General features: G+C 47.1%; 1 protein-coding gene across 4 annotated transcripts in view; it reads left to right on the top strand.

The window, feature by feature from the left end:
• JSRP1 (junctional sarcoplasmic reticulum protein 1) overlaps nucleotides 1-26868 on the top strand; it is a 76124-nt gene that overhangs the window by 36818 nt on the left and 12438 nt on the right. The window contains exons 2-3 of one of the 4 annotated variants that reach the window (XM_074978048.1): nucleotides 24032-24211; nucleotides 26433-26552. In XM_074978048.1, the coding sequence (XP_074834149.1) occupies nucleotides 26453-26552 (100 nt within the window). In that variant the 5' untranslated portion in view covers nucleotides 24032-24211; nucleotides 26433-26452. Of the gene's footprint in view, nucleotides 1-24031; nucleotides 24212-24327; nucleotides 24481-26432; nucleotides 26571-26868 lie in introns of those variants that run through there. The other 3 variants (XM_074978047.1, XM_074978046.1, XM_074978045.1) reach the window with 3 other exon arrangements.

Here is a 26868-nt window from a genome sequence, read left to right as displayed (position 1 = left end):
ATGGTGTGTGCCCAATTCACTGGCTTATTCCTAAAGCAATGTTTCCCAAACTTAAAACATTTGCATGCCCCTTTCAGGACTTACCAGCACATCCCCTCTCCCAGTGCTGTCCCAGTACTTATCTCCTGAGTTTTAGTCATTTATTTTCTGCTGTGTACCCCTGGAAATCCTTTTGAGTACCACCAGTGGTACGTGTATCACACTTTGGGAAACACCGTGAGTGCATGATCTAGGGGAAAATTGTCTCACCCCACATCTTTTGAAAGAGGCAGGGTTGATGAAAGTTATATAATGCTTTTGCTTTTTGCTACTAAAAACCCCAGAGATTGCAAAACCTGAAATAATGATTTGTTCCAATTGTGCTAGGTATTGTGTGCAAGACCTGGAGAACCGTGTGGTGAACTGCCTGCTCAGTGTTAAGGTTGTGAGCCTCTTGTGGGCCATCTAGGTTGACTTATGCTAAGGAGGAGCCAGTGGCTGGATACATGTAAGTATACCGGTGACACAGGGAAAGACAGAAGAAAGGCACTGGAGCCTAACTTTGGGCTGCTAGATACAAGACAAAAGTCCATGGTAGCATTCTCTGAAATGCTTCCAGCTCTATGCCCAGGGTCAGATAGACAGGAAGAACTGCAGCATCTCAATGTGTGGAGGAGACCATGGTATTTGGAAGAGGAATTTAGGTTATTGGCAATTGGGAAGCCTTTTGAAGAGAAGGAACCTATATAAAAATGACAGGTTCCACATAAAATGAATGAGACCCAGACTTCTGGCATGTCAAATTAAAACGGTCATAGAGGAGTTTTTAAACTGAGGGCTGGGGGAAAGCAAACCGCCATGGAGGAGCAAACAGAAATGAATTTATGAGAGAGGAAATTTTGCATCCAGTAAAGGGGATAGGAAAGAAATTGGTACAGGTAGGACCTAGAGAGGAACAGTCAAATGTAAAAGAGTCTCATTTAAATGTCACACATCTAGGCAAGTAGCTGAAAATTGACAAAATGTACGAGTGCTTTGTGGCAGATCACAGGCTGCATACAGCAAGAGCCTGATAGAGGACAACCATGTTCTCAGTGATGACAGAAGGCAGAACAAGGAGCAATGGTCTGAAGTTACAGAGGGAGAGGTGTAGGTTGGATATTAGGAAATATTAGGTGAAATATTAGGAAAAGCTATTTCACCAGGCAGGTGGTAAAGCACTGGAATGTGTTACCTAAAGAGGGCCGTGTCTACACGTGCACGCTACTTCGAAGTAGCGGCGCCAACTTCAAAATAGCGCCTGTCACGGCTACACATGTTGGGCGCTATTTCGAAGTTGAAATCGACGTTAGGTGGCGAGACGTCGAAGTCGCTAACCCCATGAGGGGATGGGAATAGCGCCTTACTTCGAAGTTGAACGTCGAAGTAGGGCACGTGTAGACGATCTGCGTCCCACACCATCGAAATAGCGGGGTCCGCCGTGGCGGCCATCAGCTGAGGGGTTGAGAGACGCTCTCTCTCTAGCCCCTGCGGGGCTCTATGGTCACCCGTGGGCAGCAGCCCTTAGCCCAGGGCTTCTGGCTGCTGCTGCGGCAGCTGGGGATCCATGCTGCATGCACAAGGTCTGCAACCAGTTGTCGGCTCTGTGGATCTTGTGTTGTTGAGTGCAACTGTGTCTGGGAGGGGCCCTTTAAGGGAGTGGCTTGCTGTTGAGTCCGCCCTGTGACCCTGTCTGCAGCTGTTCCTGGCACCCTTATTTCAATGTGTGCTACTTTGGCGTGTAGACGTTCCCTCGCAGCGCCTATTTCGATGTGGTGCTGCCCAACGTCGAAGTTGAACGTGGATGTTGCCAGCCCTGGAGGACGTGTAGAGTCTATTTCGATGTAGCGTGCACATGTAGACGTAGCCGAGGTGGCGGATTCTCCATCCCTAGAGGTTTCTAAGTCCCAGCTTGACAAGGTCCTGGCTGGGATGACTTAGTGGTGGGGGTTGATCCTGCTTTGGGCAGGGGGCTGGACTCGATGACCTCCTGAGGTCCCTTCCAGCCCAGGGGTTCTAGGATATGATTCTATGACCATTTTGGGTGTTGGATAAATGTCTTTTTGTTCTCCTCCTAGGCTCACAGAGGGTGCAGCCCTGCAGGCGGGAGAAGGAGCGGGGGGGGGCTTGTTAGGAGGCAGACAGCAACAGAGCCTAATTAAGCATCTGGGACCAGTTAAGGCCTCTGGGCTCCCTATAAAAAGTTTCCGCCCAGGCTGCAGGGGGAAACAATACGGTACAAGGGGGAAGGTAGCAGAGTGAAGTGGTGGGTGGAGTGGCCAAGGGAAGGGTCACTGGTAGGGCAGGGGCAAAAGCCCCACTAGCTCTCTCTTCTGTAGGGTCGCTGGGCTGCAGTCCAGAGTAGTGGGTGGACCTAGACTCTCCCCACCCTTCTCCTGGCAGACTCCCTGATGGGGAAACCAGGGCATCCCGAGACCTGTGGAGGGGGCCAACTTCACCCCTGCTTAGGACTGGCCTGTGATGAGAATGGCTCAGTAAGTGGTGACCCTTGCCTTTGGGAAGACCCAAGGCAGCAAACAGGTCTCTGTGAGTCTCTGAGGCACATAAGAAACTGCCAGGAAGCACAGAGCCCCAGGGGACTGATGAGAAATCTGTCACAGCTTGTATATAAAAGTCTAAATACTAAGCTTCCAGGCATGCTGCACAAGCCTTCTGTGTGACAGGTTTGAAGGAGGCTTTGTGTGTGTGTCCCACCAGGAGAAAGGAACAGAAGGGAGTTACTGTCATTATCTGTCTGGCTGCATTGCTCTTGAAACAGTCACTTAATGTTGCTAGGATTGTGTTAGTAATGATGTTAGGGCACCTAGAGCCTTGGCTTATGCATTTGTTATCCCAAAGCTAAATAAATGAAAGGGGAGGAGCCAATGGCCAGTGCCAACTCTGCTGTGAGAGGTGGACTCTGCAATAGGCTGAGGTACAACAGGGAAACTGCTACATCTTTGTGTTGGATGAGACCCATTTTATTGTTCCTATATCACTGGTCACACTTGTAGGAGACTGCAGTGGTGTGTAGTTTAGTTTGCACATGTCCTGCCCTGGGCAAACCTAAGGATACAGCAATAGGAAGGAACTATGTATTTCTTTGCAGCTGCAGTCTGAGGGTTGTAAGTTAATAGGCATTGTGATAGGTGAGAATGACCATGTATCAGTTTGTCTGCCCTGGGATTCTCAGGAAACAATGGTGCCGTTGGAAATGTGGTTTGATCACAGGGACAACAAATGGAAATTTCCGGGCTCTACTCCTTGTTCTATCATTGATTCCCAGTGTGTCACAGGGGGAGTAAGACTCGTCTTTAGCCCTTGCCGTTTCCCCTTGCATCATGGCTGCGGGAGCAGAGGAGAGATTGAGGGCTGTATATTTGCTATATTCTCTCTTGCTTTCCAGTCCCTGCTCAGGTGTTTAAGGCCTGGGCAGAGAAGGGAAGGGAATTGTGAATCCTTGGATATGCAACACTAAGATGTCAGCCCAATGTAGCTGGCTAGTGGGAAAAGAGGAAGTAAAGTGGTCAGTGTCACGCGCAGGTATGTCCTTGGGAAGAAGGGGCAGGAAAAGGGAGGAAATTATAACTGTGGCATGATTCCTTCTCTAGTCTGCTCCTGGGCTGGGCAGCTTCATGCTGCTCCTTATGCATTGCAAGGAATGGAAAATCAGCCTTGTCCTTGAATCTCCATTTGCTTCAGTTTTCCAGTCGTGAAGTCTATTATTTTAGGCTAGGTTGAGTCTTAGACCTACTAATTCTCAGCAGTGTCTCTTTAAGAGCCAACCAAGGGGAACTGTTTGTCCCAAGGACAGCGTTTTTGAAATGTCATGTGCAAACAGTGCTTGCTTGTGTTTTCCTCAGCGGTACTAACGGCTGTAAATCTTCAAAGAGAATAATGGCTAGGCCTGGCAGCGCTTGGCTGTGAGGAAATGTATAATGGAACAATCATTGAAAGCCACCCGGACACAGAGTAGCATTTAATGGGCTTCAGCATCTCCTGTTTCAGCTGACCCAATTGCTGTTGCTCTTGCCAAGGAAAGAGAGCAGAAACCTTCCGAGATTTGTAAGTCTGAGTATTTAGGTCACAGGAGGATTAGAGTGTGATCGGATCCATTTTAATATCAAGCTGATATATAACACACAGTGAGAAAGGTATGTAATATACAAGGCAATTTCGAAGCCTTGATTCTTTAAGACTGAGCTCAGAGGGAGCTTGCTAAAGCCCTTGACCTGTGGAGATGGAGTCGCATTTTGTGAGGGTTTGGGAGGCACAGCAGATTGAGAGTCCTTTTTTTAAAACCCTTTTTACATTCATAGGAATGCAGGGCTGGTGAAAGGTATTGATTCAGAGCCCTCAGGGAAAGCCATCCACCCCATAAGTACCACGTGCTCGCTGCCAGAGCAAGCTTCACCCGAAAAAAACTCCTCTCATGCCCCCCAGCAAGGTGAATGGAAGGTCTCAAACAGCAGGAGGAGAGGCTGTACTTTGAGGTGTATTCTCTCCTTGCTTTCAATGCTGAGACTTGGTACTAACTGTCTCATTTGGCTTTGCAAAGTCCAGTGGTAAGTGGAACCCGAGCACACTCAGTTCAGTCAGATAGTAACAGTTTTGTCGCTGGCCACCTGAACTGGCTTTGAAACTGTGATCTAAAGGTGAGGGGCTGTCTAGTCTAGTCCCCAGTGCCACCCAGACGTAGTACATGGACTAAAAAGTCAGAAATGCCTGGGAAAATGCCAGAGAGGTACACAGTCCTTTTTCCCTGCCATACTGCATGATTCAAGGAGGCACATTAGGTTGTTCTTGGGCCCATTGCTCAGCCAGTTCTGGCATATGAGTGCTGCCTGCAGTTGTCTTTGTGTGAAAGTGACCAGAATCCAGGGCTTCGAAGCAGGGATCTGGTGGAGCACATGATGGGCAAGCCTAGACTTACAGAGGTTATAGCTGATGGAAGTAGAACAGGGTCTGGTGGGTGTCGGTGTGGGGGAAGAACAGTAAATTATTCAAAAATTAGAACACTGAAACCGTTTGAAAATTTAGTCAAATTCAGTGTGAAGTTTGGGTTAGAAAAAAGGACTTTTTAAAGGGAAAATATCTCTTTCTGCTCATTTTGAAATGACAGGCTTTGGCTTTCATTTCAAAATAATATTTGTCACTTTGTTTTGCTGAAAAATTGGAAACAAATCATTTTCAGTTAAAACCAAACAAGAATCCCCCTTCCATTGTTGTTGGTGTGGCATGGGCTTTTGCCTTGTTTCAGGTATTGCACCAGAAACAAACCTCACCAATGATTCCATCAGCTCTAGATGGAGCCCTATCAATACCCCAGTTAAAACCAACCCCGTCTTAGCTTCAGACTTCTAAGTTTCAATGGCAGAATTGACCAGAGGGGTTTCTGTTGAAAGACAAGGCATTCCCTGCCCCTGCTGGCCCAGGGTACAAATGAAAGCAAGGCAGGTCATGTAACAGGGCCATGTGCACCATGCTCCAGGTGGCCCTAGGAATAAAGAGGTTTCTAACTGAGCCCAGGAGTTCTACAAAGAGCATTGGCCCAGACAACAAGAAGCCAAGAATTTAGAACAAGAACATCTGAATTTTTACCATTGCAGCAGAACAGGTGATTAAAGTTGGCTTGAGACCAGCATGGAAAATTATCTAGACTTGTTTGAGCCAGTAGTTGGTCAGTCTGCAGTTCTGATAATCCTTCCATTCTAATGTGCGGAGATGACAAGTGCCATCAGCTCCAGCTGGCCAATATGAGTGCACTAACCTTCGGACCTCGGGTTGGTCCTGGGCCTTTCTTTTTGTGTGGCCGCAGACAGAGGTGAAACCATTATGTAAATTCTGCTTGATCTAGAAGTTGCCCCAAACCACCCCTCCCACCCCCATGCAGCTTAGCCCCCCCACTGCAGCCCCAAATCTCCCCTGTTTCCACCCCAAGTTTCAACCTCTTGCTGCCCCAACTACACCCTCCTACCCCCCAGGTAACTTCAGCCCAACCCCTGCCCCCTGGCAGCCCCAAACTACCACCCCCAACCCAGGAATCAGTTACTTACCTTATCCAGGCCAGGAGCTCCTCATGCTGCTGCTCCCTGCTACTCCTTCGACAAGCCACCTGTTCTTTGTCGCAGCTGCGTGGCTCCCTCCAGCTTTTCAGCTCCCCCTATGGACAGCATGATAGAGGGCAGCTCCTAGCACCCTGCCATGCTGAAAGGACTCAGTTTAATTGGTTTAACAGCTGTTAAACCAATTAAATTGAGTTCTCTTTCAGCACGGTAGGCAAGGAGCCATTAGACAGCGGCAACGGCAGGAGCCACAAATGGCTCCTTAAAGAGCTACACGTGGCTCAGAACTGCCCAACCGTCTTCCAAATGGCAGCACCAGAAAAAAAGGTGCCAGAATGCTGTTGCATGGTGTTCCAGAAAGTCTTGCGCATTGCCAAGTGAATTATTTCAGTTACTAACCAGGTGATTCACTCAGCCATGTCCACATCTCCATCCACATCAGTTCTCACTATAAGCAGTTTTCTTTGTGTTGTTGCATTCGTCATGCACTGCTTACACCTGACATGTTTTCAGGATTTACCCAGGGAATGAATTTTTTCCAAGTATTCCCAGATAGGAGCTCTCTTATGCTCAAAAGCTGTGACAGTTTTTCTGTGGCAAAAGTGGTTTGGTGTATAGGAAGCCGTGTGTGTGCTGAGCAATGTCACCACCACTGCTCCTTTGGTAGCAGCGGTGGCCGGAGCTTCGGGCCCCTGTGAAGTGCTGCTACTGCTGTGCCAGTTGGTACAGCTCTGGGGACGGGGCCAAGCACTGCGATTCCAACTGTGCTAAGAGCTGGCTGTCCTAGGCCCCACCCCTTCCACCCTGGGGCCCACCCCTTCCAGGGGCACAGACTCGGGCCCCGTTCCCATCTTGCTGCAGGGCCTACAGCGGCTGTTGACCCTGCTGTTCAGTCTCTTCTCCCCCACAGGTGGAGGGGGACTTGAGCCTAGGTGTCCCAGGTGAGCATGCTAACCCCTGGACCAAACACAAGAGCCATTACCCCACCTGCTCTTTAGTATGAACTCACCAAGGGGCCAAATGTGGTCGATCGGTTCGGAGGGCACCTACCAAACAGGGCCTGGTGCCCAAAGTAGCAGCTGGACACTCGTCTTCCCCTGTGCCTATAAATCACTTTGGGGCTTGAATGAGGAATCAGTATCCAATTGCTAGAGGGAGGCAGCAGCACCCATGCACAGAGGCAGGGCCGTAGGCTGGGAGAACTTTTACAGCGAAACCAGACAATTTGGGCACCTACAGCATTCAGTGGGTGTCTGCTGTGTTGCAGTGGTCCCGAAACTGGCACTTAGATGCTTTACTCCTTTTGTCCATCCCGGCCTAAGCCTCTGTGCCTCAGTTCCCTGTCAGTGCAATGGGGATACTAGCGGTGCGCTACCTCGCCATCATTCTGTGCGAATAAATACAGTAGAGTGCAAGATGCCCAGATACTGGAGTAATGGGGGACAGATTGTTCTTTCTGAGCTGTTTGAAGGACTAGCCCTCATAAACAATTTACATTATGAGATTGCTGCAGCCATCTTAAGTCTGGCTGTCGATCCTTCACAGTGAAGAAGAGCTTGTTCTTGGCCTGTAGGTGCTGCGGACTTTTATCAAGGTGAATGTGGTTTCCTTCTACATTTAGTGAAAATGGGAGCTAGAGTTGTGATGAAATGGGCTTCCCCTTGTTATTTTGTCGATGAGCTTGTGTGAGTCTTACTGTTTTGCATGAATACTTTAGGTACCTCAGTCTCCCTGTGTATTACACCAGTGGCTAGGTGGTGAGAATAAAGGCGTGTGACTTCTTCAGAGAACTCCAGGGCAAGTGAAGCAGCTCCAGATGCCTGCATGTAAACAATGGCCAATGCCCTTCGTAACTTGAGAAGCAGGAAGGGGATGCAACCAGGTGACAAAAGACAAAGACAAGAGGAAGGGCAGAGGGGTGTCAAAGTCTGGATGGGATCAGCATCCTTGTTTTGAGACTCAGAAGCCGTGTCTACGTGTGCACGCTACTTCAAAGTAGCGGCACTAACTTCGAAATAGCGCCCGTCACGACTACACGTGTTGGGCGCTATTTCGATGTTAACATCGCTGTTAGGCGGTGAGATGTCGAAGCTGCTAACCCCATGAGGGGATGGGAATAGTGCCCTACTTCGAAGTTGAACGTCGAAGTAGGGCATGTGTAGACGAGCCGCGTCCCGCAACATCGAAATAGCGGGGTCCGCCATGGTGGCCATCAGCTGAGGGGTTCAGAGACGCTCTCTCCAGCCCCTGCGGGGCTCTATGGTCACCGTGTGCAGCAGCCCTTAGCCCAGGGCTTCTGGCTGCTGCTGCTGCAGCTGGGGATCCATGCTGCATGCACAGGGTCTGCAACCAGTTGTCAGCTCTGTGGATCTTGTGTTGTTTAGTGCAACTGTGTCTGAGAGGGGCCCTTTAAGGGAGCGGCTTGCTGTTGAGTCCGCCCTGTGACCCTGTCTGCAGCTGTGCCTGGCACCCTTATTTCGATGTGTGCTACTTTGGCGTGTAGACGTTCCCTCACAGCGCCTATTTCGATGTGGTGCTGCGCAACGTCGATGTTGAACGTCAACGTTGCCAGCCCTGGAGGACGTGTAGACGTTACTCATCGAAATAGCCTATTTCGATGTCGCCACATCGAAATAAGCTATTCCGATGTTGGCTTCATGTGTAGACGTAGCTAGAGTGAGGAGTCTGGGACACGAGGCCCTGGGGTCTGTGCCCACCGGACCTCACTGAAAGTTCTTGATTTCTGTGCGAGTAAACTCCATTCTGTGTTGTGTTCCTGTCAACTAATAAACCCTTCTGTTTTACATGCTGCCTGGGGATCTCTGCAGACTGTGGAGTTGGGGTGCACAGCCCCTCTGCTTTCCCAGAAGTCCCATCCAGAGGACCAACTGCTGGAAGCACCAATGAGGATAGACGTGCTGAATGTGCTGAGGTCAGCCCCCGCAAGGCCACAGCGGAGGGAGTTTTTTGCCTGGGACTGTGTGCCATGACAGGAGTCATGCTACCCCACAGTCCTGTCTTGCCTCGTACGGCACACTTCCAGAGCTCTGGGCCCGTAACTGCCATGAACATTTTCTCTAGCGCTTAGATATTCTTGGCATTCTCCCACACAGGCGCTGACTCAGCCTGCTTCTGCTCAGCTTGGTGAAGCTGTGTTGGCAAGGTGATAGGGAGGCAAGCTGGATGAGGTAATATCTTTTGTTGGACTGACTTCTGTAGAACACCTTCTCTCTCTGCAGAGCTGCTGCAGTCTGATAAGATCACAGCCCAAGGTGCGATGCCTTTCATCCTCTCTCTAACGGTAGCCTCTAGTATTCCAATTATAATCAGGCCAGTGATCCCTGTATGCAGCTGCACAGGAGATATTCAAATGCCATCCAGCTGCTTAGCAGAGCAGCCACAGCTCGGTTTTGTGTTTCTGTTGGTGATGCACATTCACACATACCTTGATGCATATAAAATCTATTCTGCACATGAATGAAAAAAATTAGAGTGAACATTGATTGGCCCTTTGCAATTGGGGAGTTTGTACATTATAGTTCTGGGGCTAATTTAGAAAACAAACCAAAAGTAACCCTTTTTGTGTTGCTTACCTCAGTCTTCCTGAAACAATAGCTCTGAATAGCATGACTTGTCCCATTTGTCTCCATCAGGGTCTGGAGGAACCCTATAATTCTGTAGCCACAGAATATGGCCATTCATCTCAGCATTTTTGCTAGAGCCAGGTGTAACTGCCCACAGGCAGACTCAGACCTGGGGCCTCTGGAGCTTAGTGCATGAGCCACTAGAGTTTGAGCCGAAAGCCAGCTGTCTTTTAGCTAAGGCTGTAGAGGAAATCATTCTTTCTCTCTGTAAGTGGTCGAGGTGCCACTACATGGGACATTGTTCCACACCCAGGTGTGTGGGTTACACAGGCACTTGGTGCTTCAGTTTCCCTGCCCTGTTGTTACCTGCCTGCAGCTTCCTCTTGGTCTGCAGTGTTCCCCACAAGGAAAAGGGGGTAGGTGGGATGGTGGAATGCATGGCAGGGCATGCCCTATGCACTGTTCCATGGAACCAGGCGGCCAGGACATGCACAGCCAGAGATGAAGTCAGGGCAGCCAGACACATAGATTGGCAAACTAATAAACCCGGACTACAGAGCAGCTAAAACTGGCTGCAGGCTCCTTCCTTCCATGTAACAAAGAGGGAGCTGTGCTAGTCTATATACTATCAAAACAAAAAAGCAGTCAAGTAGCACTTTAAAGACTAGGAAAATAAGTTATTAGGTGAGCTTAGAAGAAGGAGGTTTTGGCTGTCCTAGGAGCAGCGGGCCAAGGAATGAAGCTGAGATGCCTGGAGGGCGTAACAAAAATCCATCGTCAAAAATGAATCGTTGCTGCAAATCATCATTTACTAATTTGCGACCGGGTGCTTGCGAACAGGAGGGAGTTTTGAGAGGCTCTCCTGGAGGAGGAGAAGGAAGGAGCAAACTAAAGCACCTTGGGGTAAGTGGCTGCTTGTGTTTGGGGGTTCTGGGCTTGTGTTTGTTTGTTTGTTTGGAGGAATCAAAGGAATCAAAATGTTCCATAGAATCATTATGGATAACAATTCATTCCTCTAATATGAATATGGCATTAGGAATATATTACCGACCACCTAACCAGGACAGTGCTAGTGATGCTGAAATGTTAAGGGAGATTAAAGAGGCTATCACAATAAAAAACACAGTAATAATAGGAGATTTCAATTATCCCCATATTGATTGGGTACATGTCACCTCAGGACGGGATTCAGAGATTAAATTTCTTGATGCCTTAAATGACTGCTTCTTGGAGCAGCTAGTACAGGAACCCACAAGGGGAGAGTCAATTCTCGATCTAGTCCTGACTAGAACGCAGGATCTGGTCCAAGAGGTAACTGTTACTGGACCGCTTGGAAATAGTGACCACAATATAATAACTTTTAATATTCCTGTGTTGGGAAGAACACCGCAGCGGTCAAACACTCTGGCATTTAATTTAAAAAAGGGGAATTACACTAAAATGAGGAAGCTAGTTAAACAGAAACTAAAAGGCAGAGTAACTAAACTAAAATCCCTGGAAGCTGCATGGAAACTGTTTAAAGACACCATACTAGAGGCCCAACTGAAATGTATAGCCCAAATAAAAAAACACAGTGAGAGACCTAACAAAGAACCACCATGGCTTAACAGCCATGTTAAAAAGGCAGTGAGAGAGAAAAGGGCAGCTTTTAAAAAGTGGAAGTCAAATCCTAGTGAGGAAAATAGAAAGGAACATAAACACTCCCAAATTAAGTGTCATAACGTAGTAAGAAAAGCCAAAAAAGATTTTGAGGAACAGCTAGCCAAAAATTCAAAAAATGATAGTAAAATGTTTTTTAAATACATTAGAAGCAGGAAGCCCGCTAAAAAAGCAGTGGGGCCCTTGGACGATAAAGATATAAAAGGAGCGATCAAGGAAGACAGTGCCATTGTGGAGCGATTAAATGATTTCTTTGCTTCAGTCTTCACGGCTGAGGATGTTAACAGAGGTTCCTAAATCTGAGCCAGCCTTTTTAGCTGACAAATCTGAGGAACTCTCCCAGATTGAAGTGACGTTAGAGGAGGTTTTGGAATTAATTGATAAGCTGAATAGTAACAAGTCTCCAGGACCAGACAGTATTCACCCAAGGGTTCTGAAAGAACTCAAATGTGAAATTGCGGAGTTATTAACAGTGGTTTGTAACCTATCCTTTAAATCCGCTTCGGTACCCAATGACTGGAAGATGGCCAATATAACGCCAATATTTAAAAAAGGCTCCAGAGGAGACGCTGGCAATTATAGACCGATAAGTCTAACATCAGTACCAGGCAAATTAGTAGAAACAATAGTAAAGAATAAAATTGCAAGACACGTAGAAGAGCACGAATTGTTGGGCAAAAGTCAGCATGGTTTCTGCAGAGGGAAGTCATGTCTAACTAATCTATTAGAATTCTTTGAAGGGGTTAATAAACATGCGGACAAGGGGCACCCAGTGGACATAATATACCTAGATTTCCAGAAAGCCTTTGACACGGTCCCACACCAAAGGCTTTTATGTAAATTCGGTGGTCATGGGATAGGAGGAAAGATCCTTTCATGGATCGGGAATTGGTTAAAAGACAGAAAACAAAGGGTTGGAATAAATAGTAAATTTTCACAATGGAGGGGGGTAACTAGTGGTGTTCCCCAGGGGTCAGTCCTGGGACCGATCCTGTTCAACTTGTTCATCAATGATCTAGAAAATGAGGTAAGCGGTGAGGTGGCAAAGTTTGCAGATGACACCAAGTTGTTCAGGACAGTCAAAACCAAAAGGGATTGTGAAGAACTACAAAAAGATCTCAGCAAACTGAGTGATTGGGCAGCAAAATGGCAAATAAAATTTAATGTGGGTAAGTGTAAGGCAATGCACATTGGAAAAAATAGCCCAAATTACACGTACAACATGATGGGGTCAAATTTAGCTACAACAGATCAGGAAAGGGATCTTGGAGTTATAGTGGATAGTTCTCTGAAGACATCCACGCAGTGTGCAGCGGCAGTTAGTAAAGCAAATAGGATGTTAGGAATTATTAAAAAAGGGATAGATAATAAGACAAAAGATATCATACTTCCCCTATATAAAACTATGGTACGCCCACATCTTGAGTACTGTGTGCAGATGTGGTCTCCTCACCTCAAAAAAGATATATTGGCATTAGAAAAGGTTCAGAAAAGGGCAACTAAGATGATTAGGGGGTTGGAACAGGTCCCATATGGGGAGAGGCTAGAGAGACTGGGACTTTTCAGTCTGGAAAAGAGGCGATTGAGGGGTGATATGATAGAGGTATATAAAATCATGAATGGTGTGGAGAAACTGAATATAGAAAAATTATTTACCTTTTCCCATAATACAAGAACTAGGGGACACCAGATGAAATTGATGGGTAGTAGGTTCAAAACTAATAAAAGGAAATTTTTCTTCACACAGCGCACAGTCAACCTGTGGAACTCCTTGCCGGAGGAGGCTGTGAAGGCCAGGACTCTATTAGGGTTTACAAAAGAGCTCGATAAATTTTTGCAGGTTAGGTCCATAAATGGCTATTAGCCAGGGGTAAAGTATGGTGCCCTAGCCTTCAGTACAAGGGCAGGAGATGGATGGCAGGAGATAAATCACTTAATCATTGTCTTCTGTTCTCCTTCTCTGGGGCACCTGGCATTGGCCACTGTCGGCAGACGGGATACTGGGCTGGATGGACCTTTGGTCTGACCCAGTATGGTCATTCTTATGTTCTTATGTTTATACGAGCATTTTTGCCACAGGACTGTTGGGGGAGGAAGGGGAGGAGAGAGAAGTCTGCTGGTATCTGGATAAAATAACATTTTCACAGGAACGTAACGATTGCTAGTGCAGAATGTGGTCTGGCCATGCCGCAGAATACACAGAGCCTTGATTATCATTTCATCTCAGAGTTCAGCCGGGTAAACCCACCAACTGCAGCAGGAGCACTGGGAATATTTGATGTAAAACAGATATTCTCACATAGACCAAAGTATGTGACGATCCCATTAACAAATAAAATCCAACACTCAATGTTTAGCACTGAAGGCCCTCGAGAGCTCTCAGTGCAGCATGGCACTAGCCCAATGCTGACCAGCGTCAGCCCAGCAGGGCCTTTCTGCTTCTCGTCCTCTCGGAGAATCTGAGAAAGTTACAGGGGTTTTCTGTGCTAGTTTGATCGAAGAGATGCTCTATCTGATTCAGGTCAGGTGAGAAACTGGGATCTAGGAGTGTTTCAAGGGATTAGAAAAGAACTTGTCTGTGGGAAACTCCTTCCTACATCTGTCTGTCAATGAAGACTGGAGTGTTTCTAACTTGGCAGTGAGCTCTTTTTGGCCAACTTGTGGAGGAGGCTTCTGCTTGGGGAGGCAAAATCAGCCCCACTCTCTCCTTTACAAATGTATAGGTTTCCTGGAAAAGAGGGTGGCGTGGGAAATGGATTTGCTGCTCTGTGATGGCTGTGAAAAGGAGATTGGGAGGTGGAAGTGCTTGGTTTGTTTCGTTTGAAACTAAAAATTCAGATCTTGACTGCCATGCTTTGCCTCTAGACCAGGAGTCAACAACCTTTCCCAAGTGGAATGCTGAAATTTGACCTTTTTGACCTCTATGTACAGTCCGTGTGCCAGTGATACTTTTTAAAGTCACTGATAGTCCTAGTTAGGACAGCTTGATTAATAAATAATTAATTAAGATACGGAGCCTTACCATTTAGATGGTGGTTGGCAGCATTAGCTGGTCTTGTTAATCTGCAGGCTTTCAGCAGGCTCCCAGCTGCATGGGGGAAAGAGGGGCAGGGCTGAGTTCCCACCTTGCGTGCCAATGAAAATCAGATCACATGATGCTCTTGGCACCTGTGCCAGGGGTTGCTGTCCCCTGCTCTAGAAATAGTAGGATTATGATATCCTGAACATCTAGTGAAACACGATTGACTCAAAATCCATTCTGCTTCAAGCTAGTCCATTTGGAACTTTGTTTTTATTGTCTCCTACAAGCCAATAAAACAAATATGCCTTTCTGTACCTAGTACAACCTTATTTGGCTGGAGAAACTGAGCAAGTATAAAGAAAGAACAAAAGCCAATCAAGTTAGTATAGATGGAAGATTGTTATTTAAAGATACATCTGCTTCCACTTACTGCTTTGGGTTCAGTCTTCAGCAATATCAGCAGTTATATTTATATTGCATTTGGACCCATTGCTTGCTTGGCACTGTCCCAGCAAAGAGGGAAGACCGAATACCTACCCTGAAAAGCAGACAGTCCTGAACACACATGGTAACCCTATAGCATCCATAAACAGAGCCCCAGGGTTTTAAAAGAGTTCAGCATGATCTCATGTGAAAATTGGGCCATTTATCATGATGCCTACATGGAACTGAGCTCTTGCAAATCTGGCTCCATGTTGATCTGTTTTCCTGAACCAGATATGTCAGTGATCCCAATAACTTCCTTCCATTTAACATACTGCCGTTCCCGCTTCCACTTCCCATGGCTGGCCCCAAGTGTCTCTGGGATCAAATTAACACAGAGGACTTCTGTAACCTTTGGTCCTGGAAGGCTATATAATTGGTCTTTAGAAGGAAGGCCAGGCCATTCAATACACCATAAAGCAATGAAGAAGGGCATTTTTAATGCCATCTTTAAACTGCATCCAGCCTCTTCACATAAATCTTTGGCAGCATTTGCTGTGCCTTGGACTAAGCATGCAGGCCCATGGATCTCTCACTCATACACTTTTCAGCTGAGCAATCCAATGTTTAGCTCTTGGTCAGTGAAACCGACACACTTGCTAGGCAAAGGGGGATGGGAAGAGGCTTGGCAGGAGGGGTTGGGGCAGCCAGGCCTCATTGCAAGTCAGAAAGTGCTGCCCCCCGGGCCCCCCTCAGCCACAGCCATCCAGAGTACACTGCAGCAGTGCTCCAGAGGTGATTATAAGGTCCCAGGACTTTGGACACTGCTTTTTAAATCACTGCGCCATGGGCAGTTGCCCTTTTCTGGTATTTCAGGTGCTTTTGGCTTTATTCAAAATTGTATTTTAACAATTTCTCCTCTGCTTGACCGTGCAGTGAAGCATTAATCCCCTGTTCCTGCAATCAGAACATGATATCATGGAAATGAAAATACATCACCACTATATTATTAAGCTTTCATGTCTTCATTTGTAAGAAGCCAAGAAATACAAAAGTAACCATTTGTAGAGAGTATCGGAGAGGTAGCTGTGTTAGTCTGGATCTGTAACAGCAACGAAGGGTCCTGTGGCACCTTATTGACTAACAGAAAAGTTTTGAGCATGAGCTTTCGTGAGCACAGACTCACTTCATCAGATGCTGGAGAGAGTTTGTAGAGAGTTAATCTTCCTGTGCAGCAGGTTTGTACTGTTGTCAGTTGCATTGCACAGAGTTGTTACTGTTGGTGATGTCAAATCTAGTGATTTTCATCACATCTGGTGATATTTGGTGTTTTAAGTTCAAAACTTAAGTGTATAGTTGTTTGGAGAAAGAAGCTTGAAAAGACCAACCAGAAACCCAGTAAAATGACCCCCATCCTCTTCTTCTTCTTTTTTTTTTTTAAATCTCGTACTGTGAAAGTATGGATTGGATCCATGGACCATAACATGGCTAGAAAGCTGGCTTGATGGTCGGGCCCAATGGGTAGTGGTCAGTGGCTCAGTATCTGGATGGCAGTTGGTTTCAGGCATAGGGCTGCAAGGCTCTGTTCTGGGACCGGTGTTGTTCAACATCTTTATTAATGACCTGGATGAGGGACTGGATTGCACCCTCAGCAAGTTTGCGGATGACACTAAGGTAGGGGGAGAGGTAGATTCGTTGGGAGAGTAGGGATAGGATCCAGAGTGACCTGGATAAATTGGAGGACTGGGCCAAAAGAAATCTGATGCGGTTCAATAAGGAGAAGTGTAGAGTCCTGCACCTGGAGCGGAAGAATCCCAAGCATTGTTACAGGCTGGGGACCAACAGGCTAAGCAGCAGTGGAAAGGAACCTAGGGGTTATGGTGCATGAAAGGCTGGATATGAATAAACAGTGTGCCCTGGTAGCCAAGAAGGCTAACAGCATACTAGGGTGCATTAGGAGGAGAACTTCAAGCAGATCTAGAGAAGTGGTTATTCCCCTCTATTCGGCACTGGTGAGGCCACATTTGGAATACTGTGTCCAGTTTTGGTCTCCCCAGTGTAAAAAGGATGTGGATTTGCTGGAGCAGGTTCAGTGGAGGGCAATGAAAATGATTAAGGGGCTGGAGCACATGACCTATTAAGAGAGGCTGAAGGATTTGGGCCTGTTTAGTTTGCAGAAGAGAAGAGTGAGGGGTGATTTAATAGCAGCCTTCAATGTCCTGAAGGGGAGCTCTAAAAAGGATCATAGAATCATAGAAGAGTAGGACTGGAAGGGACCTCGGGAGGCCATTGAGTCCAGCCCCCTGCCCTCATGGCAGGACCAAGCACTTTCTAGACCATCCCCGAAAGCCATCTATCTAACCTCTTCTTAAATAGCTCCAGTGATGGAGATTCTACCACTTCCCTTGGCAATTCGTTCCAGTGTTTGATCACCCTGACAGTTAGGAACTTTTTCCTAATGTCCAACCTGAACCTTCCCTGCTGCAATTTAAGTCCATTGCCTCTTGTTCTATCCACAGAGGCAAGGAAGAACAAGTTCCCTCCCTCTGCCTTATGACACCCTTTTAGATACCTGAAAACTGCTATCATGTCCCCCCTCAATCTTCTCTTTTCCAAACTAAACAAGCCCAATTCTTTCAGCCTTTCTTCATAGGTCATGTTCTCTAGACCTTTGATCATTCTCGTTGCTCTCCTCTGGACCCTCTCCAATTTCTCCACATCCTTCCTGAACTGCGGTGCCCAGAACTGGACACAATACTCCAGCTCAGGCCTAACCAGCGCAGAGTAGAGCGGGAGAATGACTTCTCGTGTCTTGTTTACAACACACCTGTTAATGCATCCTAGAATCATGTTTGCCTTTTTCGCAACAGCATCACACTGTTGACTCATATTTAGCTTGTGGTCCACTATAACCCCTAGATCGCTTTCTGCTGTACTCATTCCTAGGCAGTCCTTTCCCATTCTGTATGTGTGACACTGATTGTTCCTTCCGAAGTGGAGCACTTTGCATTTGTCCTTATTAAACTTCATCCTGTTTACCTCAGCCCATTTCTCCAGTTTGTCCAGATCCTTTTGAATTATGACCGTATCCTCCAAAGAAGTTGCAACCCCTCCCAGCTTGGTATCATCTGCAAACTTAATAAGTGTACTTTCTACGTCAATATCTAAATTGTTAATGAAGATATTGAACAGAACTGGTCCTAAAACAGACCCCTGCGGAACCCCACTAGCTATACTTTTCCAGCAGGATTGAAAACCATTAATAACTACTCTCTGGTTACGGTTATCCAGCCAGTTGTTCACCCACGTTATAGTAGCCCTATCTAAGTTGTATTTGCGTAGTTTATTGATAAGTATATTATGTGAGACCGTGTCAAATGCTTTATTGAAGTCTAGGTATACCACATCCACCGCTTCTCCCTTATCCACAAGACTCATTATTCTATCAAAGAAAGGTATTAGATTGGTTTCACATGATCTGTTTTTAACAAAACCATGCTGGCTGTTCCCTAGCACCTTACCACCTTCCAGTTGCTTGCAGATGATTTCTTTAATTACCTGCTCCATTATCTTTCCTGGCACAGAAGTTAAGCTGACTGGCCTGTAGTTTCCTGGGTTATTCTTGTTCCCCTTTTTATAAATGGGCACTATATTTGCCCTTTCCCAGTCTTCTGGAATCCCTCCCGTCTCCCACGATTTACCAAAAATGATTGCTAAAGGCTCAGATACCTCTCCTATCAGCTCCTTGAGGATTCTAGGATGCATTTCATCAGGCCCTGGTGATTTGCAGACATCTAATTTCTCTAAGTAAATTTTAATTTGTTCTTTTCCTATTTCAACTTCTAAACCTACCCCTTTTTCACTAGCATTCTCTGTGTCAGGCATTCCTTCAGATTTCTCAGTGAAGACTGAAACAAAGAAATCATCAAACATCTCTGCCATTTCCAAATTCCCTGTTATTGTTCCTCCCTCCTCACTGACCAATGGCCCTACCCTCTTCTTCGTCTTCCTCTTGTTACCAATGTATTTGTAAAAAGCCTTCTTGTTTCCCTTTATGCTTGTGTCGCCAGAGTTGCCACCAGTGTGGTGCTCTGCTCTCTCCAAGGTATCACTCGGCTGCGTGCGTGTGTTCCCTCTGTGTGCTGCCCCAGCTCTGCAGATAGCTGACACAGCAGACTTGAAGAGAACCCCCAATGACCACAGAGTCTAGTAAGGTGCGAAGGCATGTCAGCCAGGTTTATTGCCGTATTGGACACAATAGTAGTTCCCTGTAGACTTCTCAGTCTAAGTCAGGGCATACTACAAATATGCACCCACGGTCAATGGACTCGGCTCTGTCAGTGGCAGGACTTTCCACTGCTCCCTCGGCCGGACCCAGACCACATCCCAGGATTACATTCTTATACACAGGTACAAACAACTTACACATCACACCTGACGTATTGAGGTACAACCCTTCTACGTAATCAGGTGCCGCCTCTCACCTTGTACATATTGGTTTGAACAAAACAACTCTATCCATCATATTACCCTTCTGCCCCTGTCATTGGGATGGGTCAGCCTGTTCTTTCTTATCTGTGGAATGTTCCAGGGTCGAGTGTTCTGGTACCATGTTCCTATTTCAATATGTTAGGTAGATATGTTTATGCAACATCAACCCTCTTCTTGCCAACTTCTGTGAGCAATGCATTCCTTTAGCTCACAGCTGCACTTTGCTTTCTGTTAGCAAAGTCTTGACCATTACTTTGGTTGAGGCCTAAGGCCTCATACTGGGCCTGTACTTACTACAGCTTGTAGCTAGTTTGAGCTCATTTTGTGCCTTAGCCTTTCTAATCTTGCTCCTGCATGCTCGTGTTGTTTGCCTATATTCATCCTTTGTAATTTGTCCTAGTTTCCATTTCTTATGCGATTCCTTTTTTATTTTGAGATCATGCAAGATCTCCTGGTTAAGCCAAGGCAGTCTTTTGCCATGTTTTCTATCTTTCCTACACAGCGGGATAGCTTGCTTTTGGGCCCTTAATAATGTCCCTTTGAAAAACTACCAACTCTCCTCAGCCATTTTTCCCCTCAGTTTAGCTTCCCATGGGACCTTACCTACCAGCTGTCTGAGTTTACCAAAATCTGCCTTCCTGAAATCCATTATCTCTATTGTACTGTTTTCCCTTCTACCCTTCCTTAGAATTGTGAACTCTATGATTTCATGATCACTTTCACCCAAGCATCCTTCCACTTTTAAATTCTCAATAATTTCCTCCCTATTTGTTAAAATTAAATCTAGAACAGCTTCCCCTCTGGTAGCTTTTTCAACCTTTTGGAATAAAAAGTTGTCTGCAACACAATGCAAGAATTTATTGGACAGTCTGTCCCCTGCTGTATTAGTTTCCCAACATATGCCTGGATAGTTGAAGGATGGTGAGAAACTGTTCTCCATGGTGTCAGATGGCAGAACAAGGAGTGATGGTCTGAAGTTACAGAAGAATAGGAGCAGGTTGGGTATTAGGAAAAACTACTTCACCAGGAGGGTTGTGAAGCATTGGAATGAGTTGCCTAAAGAGGTGGTGGATTCTCCATCCCTAGAGGTTTTTCAGTCCCGTCTGGACAAGGTCCTGACTGGGATGACTTAGTGGCGGTTGATCCTGCTTGGAGCAGGGAGCTGGACTAGATGACTTCCTGAGGTCCCTTCCAGCCCTAGGATTCTATGAATTTCATGATTTTTGAATACTTGGAATTGGCAATACCAAGTTCTCCTGTTTTCATTTTAATTGATTAATACATGCACAGTTAAAGGTTTTCAGTAATCCTTGTATGTGCAAGTGGTCCCAATGAATCCAGTGATACTATTTGCATGACGAAGGTGCTACAGGACTGGAACTGCTGTTTTGAGAAATTTAAGTGTAGGTCCTGGGCTGCATCCAGCCCATTTTACGATTGGGGTTAGAAGTGGCATTAAATTATCCTTTACACATTCTGCAGTGGGTGCCCAGCACAAAGCAGCGTGGCCTTAGGGAGTAAGGACTGTGCATTGCTAGCTTATACAGCAGTCGCTCGATTTATGTGAGGGTTCCGTTCCACGCACCCTCACATAACTCAAATTTTGCGTAAGTTGGTAGGCGGCTTTTTTCCCTGGTGGAAGGCACATTCTGCAGCCAGGGAAGCAGCAGGAGCACCTGGAGCTCCTTAAGAAAGGTGAGTCCTAGGGTTGGGGGGAGCAGTTGGGGAAGGTTAAGTCTGGTAGTGGGTTGAGGCTGTGGGAGGAATGTGGGGGGTTGAGCCTAGGGTGGGTTAGGGCTGCAGGGGGGCAGGAAGTGGAGTTGAGCCAGAGCTACATGCAAGGGGGAAGTTGAACCAGGGCAGGGGGATTAAACTAGAGCCACATGTGGGGGTGGTGAGCCAGAGCTGTGCTTGGGTGGTCAGCCAGGCCACAGGGGGTTTGAACCAGGGTGGCAGGGGTTGAGCTGGAGCCACGCTTGAGTGGTGAGCCGGCGGGGGGTTGAACCAGGGCCGGGAGGGAGTTGAGCCAGAGCCACACACGGAGGGGCAGTTTGAGCTAGAGCCGTGCTCGAGTGGTGAGCCGGTGGGTGGGGTTTGAGCCGGAGCTGCGCATGGGGGTGGTGAGCTGGAGCCAGAGCTGGGCGCCGGGGTGAACCACAGCCATGCATAGGTGGTGAGCAGGTCTGGGAGGGAGCGTGATGTTGAGTTGCACTTAACTTGCATTAATATGAGTTAAGCTCAACTCAAAATCACACATTTCGAGGGTTTACTGCACTCACGTACTTCCGGAGCCAAAGGGGATACAGCTACAGCAGCTTTCTCTAACCTTCGGATTCTCACATGCAGGAGTTATCCCCAGGGTCCTGCTCCTGGTTTTCCAACTCATTTGGCACCACTGTCAGGGCCAAGATCTGGCCTAGCTATTGTCCTGCAGAATACCCATGACGTGGGTTGTATTGCTGGAGGAACTTGCTTTTTCGCACGCCCCTCTAGTTAAACACTCCTGTTTAACTGTGCAACAGAATTTTTGCACTAGTGTCCTTTTTTGGTATATTTAGTTTCTTTGAATTTTTGTAAGGGTGGGGCAGAATTTCCATGGTTAATCATGTTAGTGTTGAAATGTTCCCGGTTAAGTTTTCAAGTACCCACCATAACAGGGTGCGTGCTTGCTCCGACATTGTTCGGGGTCTTCTTCGCACTCCTCCTGAAGCATGCCTTTGGATCTTCAACAGAGGGCATCTTGCTGCACACAAGATCTGACGGGAAACTGTTTAACCTTTCAAGGCTGAAAGCTAAGTCTAAGGTGTGGGAAGTCCTCATCAGAGACATGCTGTTCACAGACGATGCTGCTGTAGTGTCTCACACAGAAGACCAGCTTCAAAAACTGCTGGATCAGTTCTCCAAAGCGTGCAAGGACTTTGGGCTTACCATCAGCCTAAAGAAGACAAACGTACTCGGTCAGGATGTTGCTGAATCCCCATCAATCAGCATTGACAACTATACGTTAGAGGTCGTCCATGAGTTCGTGTACCTTGGGTCCACCATCACTGACACCCTGTCGTTGGACACTGAGCTAAATAGAAGGATCGGAAAAGCAGCCACAACTCTGTCCAGACTCAGCAAGAGAGTGTGGAATAACAACAAGCTGTACACTCACACCAAAATGCAAGTCTACAGAGCCTGCATCCTCAGCACCCTCCTTTATGGCAGCGAGACTCGGACCCTGTATGCCCGCCAGGAAAAGAGGCTGAACGTCTTCCACTTGCGCTGCCTCAGGCGCATCGTTGGAATATCATGGAAGGACAGAGTGACCAACACCGCCGTTCTCGAGCAAGCTGGAATCCCAGCCATGCACACCCTCCTCAGGCAGCGTTGGCTCCGCTGGCTTGGCCACGTCCACAGGATGAATGATGGAAGGATTCCAAAAGACATCCTGTATGGTGAGCTAGCCTCTGGCAAAAGACCTCCCGGACGCCCCCAGTTGCACTACAAAGATGTCTGCAAGAGAGACCTCAGAGAGGTGGACATCGAGCTGGACAACTGGGAAGAACTAGCAGATGACCGCAGCAGATGGAGGCAGGGCTTACACAAGGGCCTTCAGAAGGGCGAGATGAGGATCAGACAGCTAGCAGAGGAGAAGCAAGTGCACAGAAAGCACACTAGGGACTTGCCAGACACCCACCACATCTGCAAGAGATGCAGCAAGGACTGTCACTCTTGTGTGGGTCTTCATAGTCACGGTAGACGCTGTAAATGAAGTCCTCAATTGAAACTATAAAGGGCGCGATCCATAGTCTATGCAGACTGAAGGATGCCTACTACTACCATAACAGGTTGGAGGGAAAGACAGAAGACACAGTGAGATGAATGGAGAGAGGATGGAGGTGAGTTTCTGCCTTTGTTGCTGTTTGGCTGAAGCCAGTTCCTTACAAGGCATCTGTGCAGCAAGATGACCAACTTTATCCTCCTTCCATGAGTCAGCCCATTGCTTCAGCTGATGAGGCTCATGAGAATAAAAGTTACAGGTATTTTGAGTCCTGTGAAAGAGAAGAACTTGCTCTTGATACTAGGAAATCATGTCCTTTTTTTACCCTCCTGTAACGTGCGGGTTGAATGAACAAGGCCTCATTTGCTCTTGTATATGCTATTGCAAATCAGAAGTTACTCCAGCGATGCAAAATAAAGCCAGCAGTCCTGTAGCACCTTCACCTAACAATTTTAAATATTAGGTAATGAGCTTTTGTGCCTAAGACCCACTTCTTCAGATTATGGAGCAGTGCTTTTTTGTAAAAAAGCCAAAGAAAAGAGGAGCCGGAACTCAGCCGGATCCCTGCCCCTCCCCCAGCCAAGCTTGCAAATGGGGCTGCTGCAGTGCCAGTACTTAGTACCAGCACAAAAAAGCACTATTATGGAGCAGAACTGCATTTGCCACTACTGAGCACTGTATGCTATAGCACTGCAGAAACATGCCTCAATAAAGCACTTTGCACTATTGTGTCTCAACAAGCACCAGTTTGGGGAATGAAGGTTTGACTGATCGATTTTTTTTTTTTTTTAGTCCTGCTTTCCTAGCACCATATTCCTTCCTGGGTGTTCCCAACCCTACTCCTTTCCATAGAGTACTCCTTCATCCCTCCCTATTTCCCAGTCTATGTCCTAACTACACATACCATCTCCAGGGGTCCCTCAGTTCTGGTAGCAGCCAAGGCAGCAGATGGATCTGTCATGAAAGGAAGCAAATGAGCCTCATATTATCCTCTCTCTTGCAGAGTGAAGCCAGACCCTCTTCTGTCTCCCAGGACTGAATATTGAAGCTATGGTGGCACTAGCCTGCTGTGATTGGTTGATATTTTGCTCTGGCAGAAATCAGCACCTGTTGCTGTATATTACACTATAGAGCCTGAGCCAGACAAGAGGCTGAAGGCAAGACGGCTGCGTTCAAGCCCTAGGTATGCCTTTGGGGGAATTTTAATTCTTTTAAGCAAATACAGGAGGCCCTGTGGCCACAGAATGTTTGCCTGGATTCAGAAGTGAATTTGCTGGCTAGCTGGGGCTAGATCTGCATATGGGGAGAGCCTGTAATGCCACTGCCTTGAAGGAGCTGATGGAGAGGGGAAGGGAGCTATTTTTGGAAGTTTCTTTATGTGTGTCAGTGGTGGAGTCACACTTCAGATCCTGGACCTGAGCATGTTTGTGAAAAGTCCTCGCCGACACGAAGGTAAAGCTGTAGGATTATTTATAAGTTATCTGTATCGTGTCTGCAGGTGTTAGGTTCTTTATAGAGTCCTGCACTAAGGAGTATACAACCAACAGATTCCAGACCAAGTAGACGATTGTGTCCTGAGGAAACACGAGATATTTTTAGCTGAGTCTTCCAAGACCTTTCCAAAGGATTGCGAGAGCATAGCGGAGAATTAGTTTCAATAGCTGTGATTATGCACGTAAGCTGTAATGGCCACATTTAGCCTATGCCATTGCTGCAGTGTTAATCTCTTAACTGCTACTTTGTAGAATGCTTTGAGATCTGACCCATGAAACCAAATTCTATTCTTCTGGCTGATGTAGCCTAGTCTGTGACCATCTATTCTGTTGACCCACACTGTCCACTTAGGCTTCCTTGCTTACTGAAGGCAGGGGTGTGAGTGAGAGTGGAGCTCTGGGGATCCATGAACCACCTCTGAAATTGGCTACTGCTAAACTTCTGGCCAATAGCAATATCACATGCCTGTTCCCAGCTGAGCATGCCCTGTAGAGGCAGGAGCAGCCAGGGAACTGGCTGAAGAGAGGGAGAAATTCCAGCTGGGCTCAAGTTCTGTCATCACCTCCAGGAGGCTGCCTGAAAAAGGAGGTTTTCTGCAGACTGAGCGGAGCAGCCGCAGCCCAGGAGGGGGAGGAATCGATGACTCAGAGTTGGACTCTTGAGACTAGAAAGGTGGTTTTGTTAAGTCATCAATTTCCCTTCCTGGGAGGCAGCAGCCACACTTTCGTATTTGTGCCAAGCTTCCTGCTCCAGCAGCAGCAGCCCAGCTTGGGCATAGGTGAGGACAAAAGCTTCACTGTTTTCACAGAGGTCAACTGGGGACCTTCATGTCTTCTGGAGTCCCCCTCCTGCTATACCTTAGCAACCAAAGACTGATGCTGAGCCTGGGACATGTTGGAGCCGTTGGGATAGGTCTGCTGTTGGGAGACTCTACCCAGGGACAAGGGGGTGAGCCCAGCATTTCAGAGCTCACTGTGCAAGCCCTGTGTTAGGACAAGTCCAAGTCTGACCTTCCTAACAGTTATTGTATGTACCTGATGCATCCTGACAACCTGCTGGCCTTAATGAGTCAAAAATGGGGAGCAGCAGCACAGCAAGTGTTAATTGCTTTGGTGTTAGAGCATGTGACAGTAGAATACAGGTGTTCTGTTCACGCTAGCACTCCTACGTCTCTGCAGCACCTCTCACCTCCAAGGGCTTTCCAGAAGAGAATGGCTTCACCTACCACTGCAATGTAGCTGTTTCCAGGGTGGAGCTCTGCAGTTGCTTAACAACGCACAGCAACACTGCCCCACAGTTAAGTGCGGGACACAAAATAAAAGTAGAATTTAGGGGAGAAGTTAGAGAGAAGGTGGCACTGCCCAAATTGGAAGTTTGCACCCCTATTTTTAGAAAATTGCCATCGGACCTTTAGTGATGACACATGATCTGTGTCTTGGTTTTATGTATCCAAATTCCAGCAGAACATGGGCATTGCAGGTGCACTTTTCGGTGGCTCTTGGTACGTCTTCCTGTGAGCCATGGACTCATGATCCTTTAAACATAAATACTTTGTATGATTTCTGGTATATTGGCCAGAGCACAAGACTGGGAGCCAGAAAACTCCTGAGACCTAATTCAAGCTCTGGCATTGATGCCTTCTGTAGCTAAGTCATGTACCTTCTGGCCTGCCCTGCAGCAGGGCTGTGAGAGCGTGGGACAAGCCTTTGAGATTTGCTACTGAAAGGTTCTCTGCAAGTGCTGCGGCTGGCACTGTTTGTACCGTAAGGCTAGTGATTGCAGCAATTTATTCGCACATGTGCCATTCAGGCCCTCCAGCTCCATTCCATTGTCTTGGCTGCCAGAGCCACCCCTTGCCAACTGTGCTGTGTGCTGAATGCAGTGCATTTGTTTTACCCCTCTCTGTTTAGCAAGAATCCCTGGAGCTGACATGGCAACAGGTGCCTGTGAGGTATTGGAGAGAGACCTGGAGTGTCCTGAGGCCAGAGAAGAGCTGCCAGTCCTGGGAGAGAGTGTTCCGAGGCTGTCAAGTGAGGACGTGGGAGAAGGTACCTGGACGTGGGAGACCATACAAGTGGGGCTTTCCAAGCAATGGCTGCACAGGCTATTCCTGCCTCCAGAGAGCTGAAAGGCACTTGGCTGTGCTAATACCATTGGAAACATTCCCTGAGGTGTCTTGTGGGGCGATTATTTGCTTAAGATCCAGATCTTTGCAGTGGGAACAGCTTACTGAAAATTATTAAGTGACCTTAGACTTTGCAAGGCGCTTTAGTGTGACTTTTAGAGATGTGTAATATCCATGTCAAGAATTTGCTTTATTCTTTAGCGTGACCTCCTAAGGAGAAG

This window comes from Carettochelys insculpta, chromosome 27 (assembly GCF_033958435.1).
Source record: "Carettochelys insculpta isolate YL-2023 chromosome 27, ASM3395843v1, whole genome shotgun sequence".
Taxonomy (NCBI): Eukaryota; Metazoa; Chordata; order Testudines; family Carettochelyidae; genus Carettochelys; species Carettochelys insculpta.
This window is presented reverse-complemented; position numbering and strand designations above follow the sequence as displayed.